The 11667-nt window shown below is 29.7% G+C and overlaps 1 protein-coding gene across 1 annotated transcript; it reads right to left on the reverse strand.

Annotated features, from left to right (window-relative positions):
- Positions 1–2242: 2242 nt before the first annotated feature.
- Positions 2243–7290, reverse strand: LOC114414404 (MLO-like protein 1). Its single transcript, XM_028378661.1, has 13 exons — positions 6992–7290; positions 6746–6921; positions 6532–6648; positions 6365–6425; positions 6024–6118; positions 5771–5845; positions 5568–5656; positions 5379–5428; positions 4932–4972; positions 3366–3575; positions 3130–3197; positions 2938–2998; positions 2243–2840 (listed from the first exon to the last, which is right to left on the reverse strand). Exons 1-13 carry the CDS (start codon positions 7179–7181, stop codon positions 2607–2609), a joined length of 1467 nt encoding a protein of 488 aa, XP_028234462.1. The 5' UTR covers positions 7182–7290; the 3' UTR covers positions 2243–2606.
- Positions 7291–11667: the final 4377 nt, after the last annotated feature.

Consider the following 11667-nt stretch of genomic DNA (forward strand, 5'->3'; position numbering starts at 1 on the left):
AGGTAGGAGGGTTTCAAAAGTACATTTAAGATTAAGATCAATTTGAAATTATGTTTGGTTGTGTCTCAAAAACAGGTTTGAGAAAAAAAAAATAAACTACCTTGAAATTCTGATTGTAAGACAAAAGTAGTTTCAGAAATAAATTTTTGCCTTGAAATTTAGTTTGAAAGAAGTAAGACTTGAGGCACTTTTATAAATTATGTTTGTAAACTTTAATTTAAACATAAACTAAATTATTCGACTAGGGGATGAACTATTTCATGAGTAGTGTGTATTATTCAACCAAGACTTAGTGTTCTTGGGCAGTTCGATTAGAGTGTAGGATAAAAAATGCAAGTGAAGGTTTGATCCAATGGGATTCGATAAAATCCAGTGATTCAGATTGAGTTGGTTCAATTGATTTCTTTTTACAAATTTTTTATGTTATTTCTTTTTATATTTTCTATGACACATTAAATTGTTAATAATTAATTATTGAATAACATATAATATGTTCTTATAATATTATTATTATTTATCTTGATAACAATAAATAATAACTAATTATTATCATATTAATCATGATATGATTTAATATTTATGTATTTTATACATTTTTATTAAATTTGTTTATCATCATTCGATAACTTCCGTTACAAAACATATAATATTTATGTATTTTATACATTTTTATTGAGTTGGTTCAATTGATTTCTTTTTACAAATTTTATATGTTATTTTTTTATATTTTCTATGACACGTTAAATTGTTAATAATTAATTATTGAATAATATATAATATATTCTTATAATATTATTATTTTTTATCTTGATAACAATAAATAATAACTAATTATTATCATATTAATCATGATATGATTTAATATTTATGTATTTTATACATTTGTTTATGATCATTTGATAACTTTTATATTTAGTCATAAAAAAATAAAAATTTATTTAGTTATTTGATGATAATACTCATAATAATTTATAGTAATAAATGATTATATAATAATTTATAATATAAAAATATAGGTTGATCATATTTTATTAGATATATTACATATAATTTTAATATTTTTAATATATATACCATATCAATGGGATCAATAAGTATCTACAGATGAAACCTTTGACCTAGTGTATTGATCTAATGTCTGGACTGAATGGATTAGCGGATTGGTTTTCTTCCTCCTCTGATATATATTGGGAACATTTGTTCTCAAGGTAACACGCCACCCCTCATGTTATTAGAATTGCTGTTTAGGGGTCGAGCCCCTCCCTCATACCAAAAGAAAACGTATGCTGTGGCTCGCAATTCAACTCAGCTCACTACACATTTGAGTTCAATTGGATTGAAAAATTCAAGTTCATGACAATTATTAATAAAAATAGATTTGACTCATCAACTTGTGATTCACTCACGTTGAACTCGCAGTGAGTCGAACTGGTTGGCATGTTAAGGGTTAATAATTTTCTTTTTTAATTTACCCACTTACCAAAACCAATACACCATAATAAGTCATGGGTTAGAAAAGGAAAAGTAGAAATATATCACTTGATCATGGCTGACACAAATAATTGATTTTTCCTAACTTTTGTTATTCGTTGTAATCAATTTTTTTACTTTCATCTATTTTTATTTTTTTTAGACAGGTCAACTCGTATAACTCACTAACTTGTGGCAGATTGCGTTGAATTGTCATTTTCTTGGCTCATCAAAAAGTGACCCGAGTTAATTTGGACTCAATTTTTGCCTAGCTTGTGGTGAGGCAACCTACGCGAGTTGTTGGGTTCGTTTCTTAATTTACATAATTTCAATTTCATTACCATAATAATTTGAATGCACCCGCCTAGGTGCATGCAAATATCTATTTCAATTTATCAACACAATACATTATTAATTGACATTATTTATTTTTATACTTCTAACTAAATGATGTAGAGTTACAAAACACTCATACATTTAATATATTAATGTCTATCAATGTCATATTCACAAATAAATAAATGTTTATTTGTATATAATGATAATTTTAATTTTAATTATATGCAAACAAATATTTATTTGTCCTGTGTAGAGAGTTCCTATTTTTATTTATATCCAAGCCTTTTTTTTGGAGTTATAACTTATTTATTCTGCTGTCCTACCAGTTATTGTAAAGAAAACTTATTGCAAACTGTTGAGTAAAGTGCTGGGCGTTCCATGTACCTGTGGGGGTATCAGAAGTGATATTTCTGATAATGAAGGAAGATTCCCATCTACCAAGTTTGTCTTGAACTTTATCAACCTAAAGTAGCTTAACTTTACATTAAATAAAAGACACATAATTTTAACAGGAACTCAAGTTAGAGAGAAAGGCAGTGTCAGCCTGTCTACGGAAGTATCAGAGGCAAAAACCTGAGGGAGGACGAGTGTAGTAAGGAGGTGATGACGAATCTTAGAAGTTAGAAATGCCAATGGCATTACTAGCATCTACTCATATAGAACTTCGACCTTACGCCTACACCAAGTCAAACACATGTCCCACAATGCTACACTGTTAGCAAACAAAATAATATAAAGAAAACTGCAATTTGTGAGCAACTTTACAAAATAAGACTGTAAATCTTCACTTCTATAGGCTACACTGAGTTGGTCCCATCAGCTTTGGTGGCAGAAGAACTGCCTCCTGGAGCAGATGCCTTCTTGAAAATTGACCCAAGCTGGATTCCTGTATTAGCACTCTCCTGAGAACTTCCTTGGCCAGGATTGCCATCAGCTTTTAGTCCTTTCCTCTTCTTCGCCTTCTGTGCCCAACCAACAATGTTTTGTTGCAAATGCTCATTAAATATTGCCCTCTTATAGTGAGTTCCCATCTACAGTGAGAAAATAATGAAAACCAACGCAATGAGGATACAATTTAAATTCACAAAATTAATCTGCACTTCAGTTTGAATAGATATGCAAGCGTACCTGCGTAACAATTGCATACAGTGGCAGGGTGCTGTAGCTACATAGTACCTGAATAAATACCCTGTAACCCCAATATATAGAAGGGGATAAAGGGGAGGAGAAAAAGATAAAAGATTGAGCTTAATAGTTCAAAAATTACGAAGAAAGAAAGAATTCATAAGCTCAAAAGAAAAGAAAATTGTCAACAGTTACCCAATAACAAGCCTTGGAACAATGTATCGAACTTGTCCCATTATACAGGAGTCAAATCCATATGTGACCTAAGAAGTCAGAACACAAGCTGTCTATTATATTCAACACAACTACATAAAATTACCACCAACTCCACCAAAAAGGAAAATGAAACTAGACAAAGAAAAGAACACGAAGAATAAGATGAAAGGTTGGCAGAGAATAGCCCAACTTATGCTTCAAAAGAATTTACTTACCCATATCCAGAAAAAAAATGCTATCTCAAAGGCATTTTGGAAAAGGATAAAGTGAATCAAAAAGAGGACAACATGGGGCCGATGAAACCAAAAATGTTCATCTGATGGCTGCACAACTAAATCACCTTCTATGGCTGCATGCTTTTCAGCTACTTCTTGAGCTAGTTGGGTTATTACGTGCCCCAGCTTAGTGCCCACAGCAAGTAAAAGCTGAACAAATGCAAAACAGAAACTATGAAATTAATGAAGGGGGAGGCACAAGGTGTGGGGACAAGCAAGAAAACAAATGATATTCCAGACAGTGAAAACCTGTTAATACATCAACTTGCACGGAGAAAATAAAAATATAGACAAGCATGCCTATGCATACAGGTTTAACAAGAAACACCGATGGAAAGGACAACACAAGCATAAATGTGACTCTTCTATAACCAATAATAATAATATTTAGAAAAATGCAAAAAGAAAGGAAATTCCAAAATAACCAGCAACAAATGTCATTCTTAGGGGGCATTTGTTTCAGAAGAAATAAAATAATATTTTATGTTTTGGGGAGCAAGATTCCTTGGAATAAATATAATATACCTAGGAATGGCATTCCTAGAAATCTATCATGCTCACAATTGATATTATTATGGCTTAAAACTTATTCCCAAGAATATTTAATTAGAATTGCAAAACAAAAGTATCACTAAAATAAATAAAATTTCCTTCTTCCCTCCCACAACTCATTACCCTTTTTGCAAGACCTGCGACATGAGTCATTCCTGTTCCAGATTAAGTAGCAAGGGCCCAATTAAGTGAATTCACCATGTATCAGGACACTAAGACCCAAAAAGGCTAGTGTCAGCACCTCCTTACATTTCACTCACAAGGGGTTCAGCAAATAGGGGAATCCACATTCTATGAGGATTACCTAATGGCCACACTTGGCTGCCGTAGCTGTGACTCACAGCCAAAGACTACAAAATAGACCACTAACAGAGACACAAGATATACACACCCTTTGAATACATTGTTACTGGCGTAGGCATTAAAGTGCCTTTGCAAGTATCTCTCCATTTCCCTCTATCCTTCTGAATCAAACTGAGACTCATCATTAACCTTGAGCAGAAAAGGTGAGCCTCAGAGATCTTTGGAGACTGAGCTTGATTAACTTCCATTTTAAAAAACTATACCTGCCTACCTCACAATGATAAATGACATAAACTAGTGGGAAATAGTTTGACATGGTAACTTTTCTTGCTTAATTTTACCAAGTAATAGATATGATATTATACTAGTGTTACATGAATTTTAAGTATATTGTTGAACCAATTTCCTGGTTATCTATGCAGCAGAAAACCAAGGTATGACGTAAGTTTAATAGAATAAAAAATCAATAGTTTTTGAAACAATCTACTAGCTTGATTTGATTAAGAAGCTTGAGGTAACATTGCAAATTTTTTTCCAACCCTTGAACAAAATTAAGACAAGGGTATGCAAGCCTAGTAAAATGACTGCATGGCCATGGAAATGTCCACACTCCACACAAAAAAGGGGCAAAAATTTAACCAAGATACTTACAACGACGGGAATAAAAGCAATCCAGAAATACGTATGCCAACCTGGAAGGATTAACAGACATCATAATAGCAAGATTCAAAGTAATGTTCTTCGGTAATTAGCAAAACAAGCAACTAGATCAACTACTATTTATAGGAAAAAGTATATGTCATTATTGTTAATTGTCATGCTTGAAATTCATCCCCAAATCATAAAAAATATCTTAAGCTCAAAGCTCGATTCCTTTTTCACCGCAAAAAGTGTTATTTAAATTAACTTCATGACAAAACACACAAATAAGGAGATCAATAAGACTACCACGTCCATAAACAAGATCACAAGGCGCATGCAAAAACATAAAACCAGGTTTTAGATGCCAGTCTTGACACTGCAAAGTAGTGTCAGCCTAGGTAGAACCAATTAAATGATGACATGCATAAAAACATAACTTCCTGTCTTGTAGCATACCATTGATGTTAAGCAACAAGAAGATAACCACAAAGAGCCAAAGATACCAACTGCAACCACAAAATATAATTGTTTTTACAAAGAATCAATAACTTTACACAATTGACACAAATGGGATAAAGTTTTCTTGGCAATTAAATTTATGTATATGTGTGATATGCATAGAAGCAATAATACAAAAGCATTTACCTTATACCAACAACTTGCTTGAAATCATCTTCGAGGGCACGAATCATGTACTTGTGAAAATTAAACTTTGGATTTGTCCTGCAGTGGGTCTACAACAAAGAAAAGAACCAAAGGATAATTTTTAAGATTCAAGCTTGGAAGCCATTGACCAATATCTAGCTGAGAGATTATTTGACAACAAATATGGAACAGTAGAGCTTTACCATAATGAACCCATGTCGCAATGTCACATAATCTGATTTTGTCACAGATCCATAAAACTGCTTTAAAAAGGATAGCTGAAAGAAACAAAAAATGATTAGGTGAAAACACTATAAAGATACTCGCTTAGCTTTTGACTTTCTAAATGTAAGTGTTAGGAATCCAAAAATGAAAAGACGCAGAGGGGTTTTTTATGATAATGATAAAGAGTATATATTCTATTCATTCAAACTTACAGACCATGACAAAACTTACCAACCAACCGACAATAGCAGAGTCTTTGTCAAAACCGGCAAAACGACCCCTGATAAAATCATGCTGGTGTACCTGAGTGACCTTTGGTTTGAGAACTGCATTTAAGCAATAGGCATTTTAAGTAGAAGCAGGAAAAGAAAAAGATTTAAAACATAATCAGAAAAATTCTTTCGAAAGATCATTTGATGGTTTGGTTGACAGAAAGTAAAATTAGGCTGTAGACGTTGAATTGGTTTGAAAAGCGTGTTAAATAAAATTGAATAAGAGTGAAGGATGCAGACGATAAGAAAAGAATCGAAGACAACAAATAGAGAACACAGTGAGCAAAAGAAATAATTAACCTCGGCCAGTTTCGTAGTTCTGTTTAGCAATTGAATCTTCCCAGTGTTTCCACTGACGTATCTATAAAACAAAACAGAAAGAGAGTGAAGATTGTAAAGAAGAAAGAAAGAGAGTAGAAATGAAGGAGGATTAAGAAGTGGAAGAGTAGAGGTAGGGGTCTGCTCACTCTGGCGCCTCCGAAGACAACGGTGAGTAAGGAAAAGGAGACGTGTACGACAGCGAGGACAAAAATGAAGATGTGAAGATGGTGAAGTGCTTCCAAAGATAATAAAGGTACCTTGTTCTGAAAAAGTGAAAAACAAAACAAAAGGCGAGGACGAGGGGTGGTGGATTAGATGAGATCTAAGGAAAAGAAAAGTGAGGGAGTGAGAGGGTGTGACCTTGCGGACGCAGTAACCAATTTTAGTGGCGGACTCGGACTCAGGCGTGGAGTGTTCACCGGCGTCGAGATTACAAGGGAGCATGTGGCGCGTCAAACTGGGACGAACGCAGATTTTGGTAATGCCGTTTTGTGTAACCGTGAGAAGCAGGGAAATGAAGCCCAGAAGCATCAGCTCTGCCAGTGCAGCCAACAGATCATGAATTTGATTTGAAGGCTCAGTGCAAAGAAAGAAAGAAAAAGAAACCTTCTTTGATCTTCTGGAGAGCTTCGTAGAGCGGCTTCTGGTCCTTGGCTTTGAGAAACTTTCCGCCATAATGAAGGAGGCGCTCAGCAGCGAGAGATATGGCGACGATGACTGTGCAAACGGCGGCCACAACCCACGTCGGAGTGAACTCCAGAGTTGCTTCCTCTTCTCCTCCTCCTCCGCCACTCATTCTCTCTTGTTTTGTCTTGTCTTTCTGCTCCCATAAATTATTATATAATACTACTCATCATCATAAAAACAAAACAAGCCATCCATTGCTTTTCAACTTTCATCATTTACGCTCCATTCCCCTGTCTCACATCTTTTCCACCTTATAGACAACTTCCATTATTTCTCTAACCACCTTTTTTCATATTTATTTTAAAATTTAATTTTTTAACATTAAATCAACATAAATAATTAAACATTGTGTGTTGACAAAATTTACATATAATTTATTTTTACATTCATAATCTAAAATTGTGAGATAATTATAAAATTATTTATAAAAAAAATTATGAATTTTAATGATCTTCATTAACATTATCAATATTTTAGAAGAAAAAAAATCTAGGATCATGAATCACATTTTCTAAAGAAAAGGCGGGCAGTACAATATAAAAATGTTTTTAATAAAAACAACTAAATAAGATATTTAAAAGCAAAGCAACTTTTCCGGTGATTGCTGAAATGATATTTGCTTTTAAGCTGTCATGGTTACACAACTAGACATTCCCTTCCCTCGTCACTCACAACTCCCAAGTAGTGACAATTGACAATTATCTTATTTTTTTTATTTTCTCAAATAAAATAAATAAATTGTGGAAGAAAACCCTTTGTTAATGAAAAATGTTGGATTAATACCTACATGCTGATGATATACTTAGAAAGATAAAGGAGACAAAAGTGAATCAATAATTGATATAATACAATAGAAAAAAATATAAAAAGATCATACATATTAGTGATTAAGTGTTTGAAATTAAATAGTTTTAATATAACGTGTCTCTATTATATAGGTTATATTCAATAAATTTAGCTAAAAAACTAGTTTGAAACTAAAAAAACTAATTGATAGTTTAAAAATTATTTTATTAAATTATAAATACTCGGTAAAATTAACTATTAAAATAGTTAAAAAATAATAATATTATCATATATTTAAAAAAGATAATAAGGAAATAAATAAATATATCGAAAATAAAAGTAAAAAAAATATAAAAAGTTAAAAATTACATATTAGTATTTTAAAAAATATTATTTCAAGTAAAATTTAAAAAATCGTTAAAAGTTACTGAGAAACTACTAAAAAAATTATTTATTAAATAATCAAATAAATTTTTCAGCTAATAAAAAAAATTAAAAACTAATTGAGATATCTTATCAAATATAATCATAATAAGATTAACACAATAATGTAAGATTTTGTTGTATTTATAAATGTATGAGGATGTATTTAACAGAAGAATTTTTACTCAACTTTTTGTATTTATAAAATTTTTTTGGATCAATAACAATCACACATTATGTATAAGATTAGTATAAGTGGATTAAGAAATATCCATACAAGGATTTTTGTCCCAAGAAAAAGATACCATTACTCTTAAGATATATTTGAAACGAAAAAAAAAAAAAACTTATGATAAAAGCTAGACAAATGAAAAAGCCAAACTTGGAATAAATTATAATTTAATCCCTATAATTTTTCAATTCGTTATTTTAGTTCTCTGAAATTCATAATTTTTGTTCAATCTATTACATTTTTTTTTTTTGTCTAATTGAATCCTAAACTCGCAAGTTGAATAACACATGTGTTCTTAACGTGGTAACTCAGACTTTCTAACAATGTTAATTAATACCGCCTAATGTAGGAAGTAAATTGGTTGATGAATTATAATTCAAAAAATTTTATATAACTTTAGAGATTAATTTGACCAATATTTTTTTTTTGAAGTCAAGATTGGAAATATATTAATGATGATCAAAAGACTGTAAAGATCAAATTAGTGATTAACCCATTCTTATACCAAAATTAAAGTAATATACTTCATGCTTTGCTGATAACTTCTTTTATCTTAATTGTTAATTTAATGTTTTTTTTTTACTTGAGACCTTTACATTCCATTTTAACTGTGAATTTGTAATTACATTTCAATCGAATATAATTTAAAAAATTCAATAAAATATTTTGAGCATGCTAGTGAATAAGTATAACAAATATTTTAAAAAATTAGATACGTCCTGGTTTAATTTATTTTGACAAAAAAAAAACAACCATTTTAATCGATTAACTTCTCTATAAAATTTTCAATAAATGGTTAGTATTTTGAAAATTAATTTTGATCTAACATCCATTAATTCCGAAAATGTTGTTTACGGTAACATATTGGCAAAAAAAAACTATCAGTCACGATTGGTAAAAAAACAAATAAAGTGTAACATAATTAATAAATAATTTTATCTTTTTACATATGATTATGAGTTTAATTAGTGATTCATGCCTATAGAATCAATCCCTTTAATAAATTTTAATACCTCAAAAAAATTATCATTGACATTCAATTGAGGGGTATCCTATTTCACCAATAAGAAAAAAAAAAAAAAAAAAACTGGTGCCACAAACCGAAAGTCTTTGTTACGTGTAGTAGTTGACTGTAGAATTTATTAGGTACAGAATCGTGGTTGCATCGAGCCACCGACTCCCAACAAAAATAAATGAGTTGAAAGCTAAAATTAAAAGCAAATGGTTGCATGTACTAGGCCTTGTTCGCATATGAAAGGGGCCAATTTATATTTTTTTGGATAAGAATGGTTATTTATCTCTAAGATCCAGATTCCCCTAAAAAAAACTCTAAGATTGAGATGTGGATATGTGGTGTTATTTATTTATTTTTTAATGGTTTTTGATTCTATTACTAATCGAATGATTTTTCTATGTTTTCTTAAGCAACAAAATGTACATATATTAATTTGTTAGAGCTTAAAATAATTTAAAAAGTGCGTTAAATATTTTTATATTTTTAATATAATAGTCCTTGAAAGTATACAGCCTCAAGATTCAATCAATTGAAAGAATAAAAATTCGGATTCAATGATTGAAAGAAGCCAAGAAGTACAATAATTATATATTGCCCTACAACTTAATTTAACTGTTTAATGTTAATTTGATCTTCAAAAATTATAATTTAATGTTAAATCAATTCTTAAACATTATAATTTAACGCGAAATAATTTAAAAAACTTAAAAGCATAATGTTATTATCACACTTTTTACACATTGACAAACTTAATCAAAATTTGTATTTTTTTCGCAATCTCTTTCATCCCTAATTATAAGACATTTTTGTTTAATTTATGTTTCTTAAGACAAATAGTTAGTATAATTAATCACATTAAATTTATCAATTATTTGTGTTATTATTTTAAAATTATCATTTTTTATCCTTCTATTCACTTAATTATCTTTTTATTAATGTTTAAAGAGAAAAATAATTAAGGATAGGTAGGGAAAAAATAATTAATATATTTAAAAATTAGAAAAGAATCTTATAAAAATGAAAAAACAATTTTCTAAAAAAAATCTCATAATTAAAGACAAAAGCAAATTATCACCGCTAAATAATTTTAGGGACAAAAATATTTATTTATCCTAAATATTTTAAATGTATTTGTTTTTAACCATATATTTATAGACACACCATGCAACTAGCTTCTATATATTTCAGTGGCCTTGAAAAGTAAAACCCGTGCATGATGTACAAAACCATGATAAAAAATAGCTTAATTTGTATATCTTTGTAAACAAACTAAACCAAATGCCTTTTAAAGAAAAAAAAAAAAATCTACTGCTTAAGGGAAGCAGAATCAATATGCTTCATTGCAACTAAAAATTAATATTCATTAATATTAGAATTGCATAATCCACAAAAAAAGTCTTATAATAGTTTTTTTTATTCAATATAATTTTTTAAAATTATTTTTCAATATACTTAAATTGTAATATGATTGTTATACTCTTAAAATATAAGATTAGTTTTCATTCAAGATACTCGATTTATGTTTTTTAAGTAATAATTACAAAATGCAAATAAAGATATTTAAACAAAGAATCTTACTAACTCGTGTGGACATTGATTAAAAATTAAAAGAAAAAACATTTTATTAAAAATTATATAAAAGTGCATTCTCACATAGAAGCGTACTTTTTCGTATTTTGATAAAAAAAAAACATTTTTCTTTTTACATCCTTAACCGATTAACATTTTGCCATAAACAAATATTCGCTTCTCATACAAAAAGAAAAATTGAGTATATTGATGATTTAATATGATGTCCAATTTTATTAACATGCGAGGTATTTTATTACATAATAAAGATGGATCTTGTCATATGTTAACTTGTCAATAAAACACTGTTTGAAAATAATTTGTGGTGGATTTGAAATGATCAAATTTCACTATAAAAAACATTTTATTATTTAAGATAAAATATATATCCAGCATGCTATACAATAATTAGATTGCTTGCATCCGAAGTACTCTAGCATGATTTATGAAGTACTCCAACATCCCAACATATTCTCGTGTCTACTAAGGCAATAAGTAGCAGTATAAAAACTCTTGGTAGATTTTCATGGTCGATCATGGGCATGACAATATATGAACACAAATTCAATA

This window comes from Glycine soja, chromosome 6 (genome assembly GCF_004193775.1).
Source record: "Glycine soja cultivar W05 chromosome 6, ASM419377v2, whole genome shotgun sequence".
Lineage (NCBI taxonomy): Eukaryota > Viridiplantae > Streptophyta > Magnoliopsida > Fabales > Fabaceae > Glycine > Glycine soja.

Excerpts from the sequence above, each read along its gene's own strand:
- LOC114414404 (XM_028378661.1), bottom strand. The coding sequence starts at position 7,181 with ATGAGTGGCGGAGGAGGAGGAGAAGAGGAAGCAACTCTGGAGTTCACT. Across the intron at positions 6,426-6,531 it reads TTGTCTTCGGAGGCGCCAGA|ATACGTCAGTGGAAACACTG; the intron begins GTGAGCAGACCC and ends TTTGTTTTATAG. Across the intron at positions 3,576-4,931 it reads TTGCTTTTATTCCCGTCGTT|CTTTTACTTGCTGTGGGCAC; the intron begins GTAAGTATCTTG and ends GCATTTGTTCAG.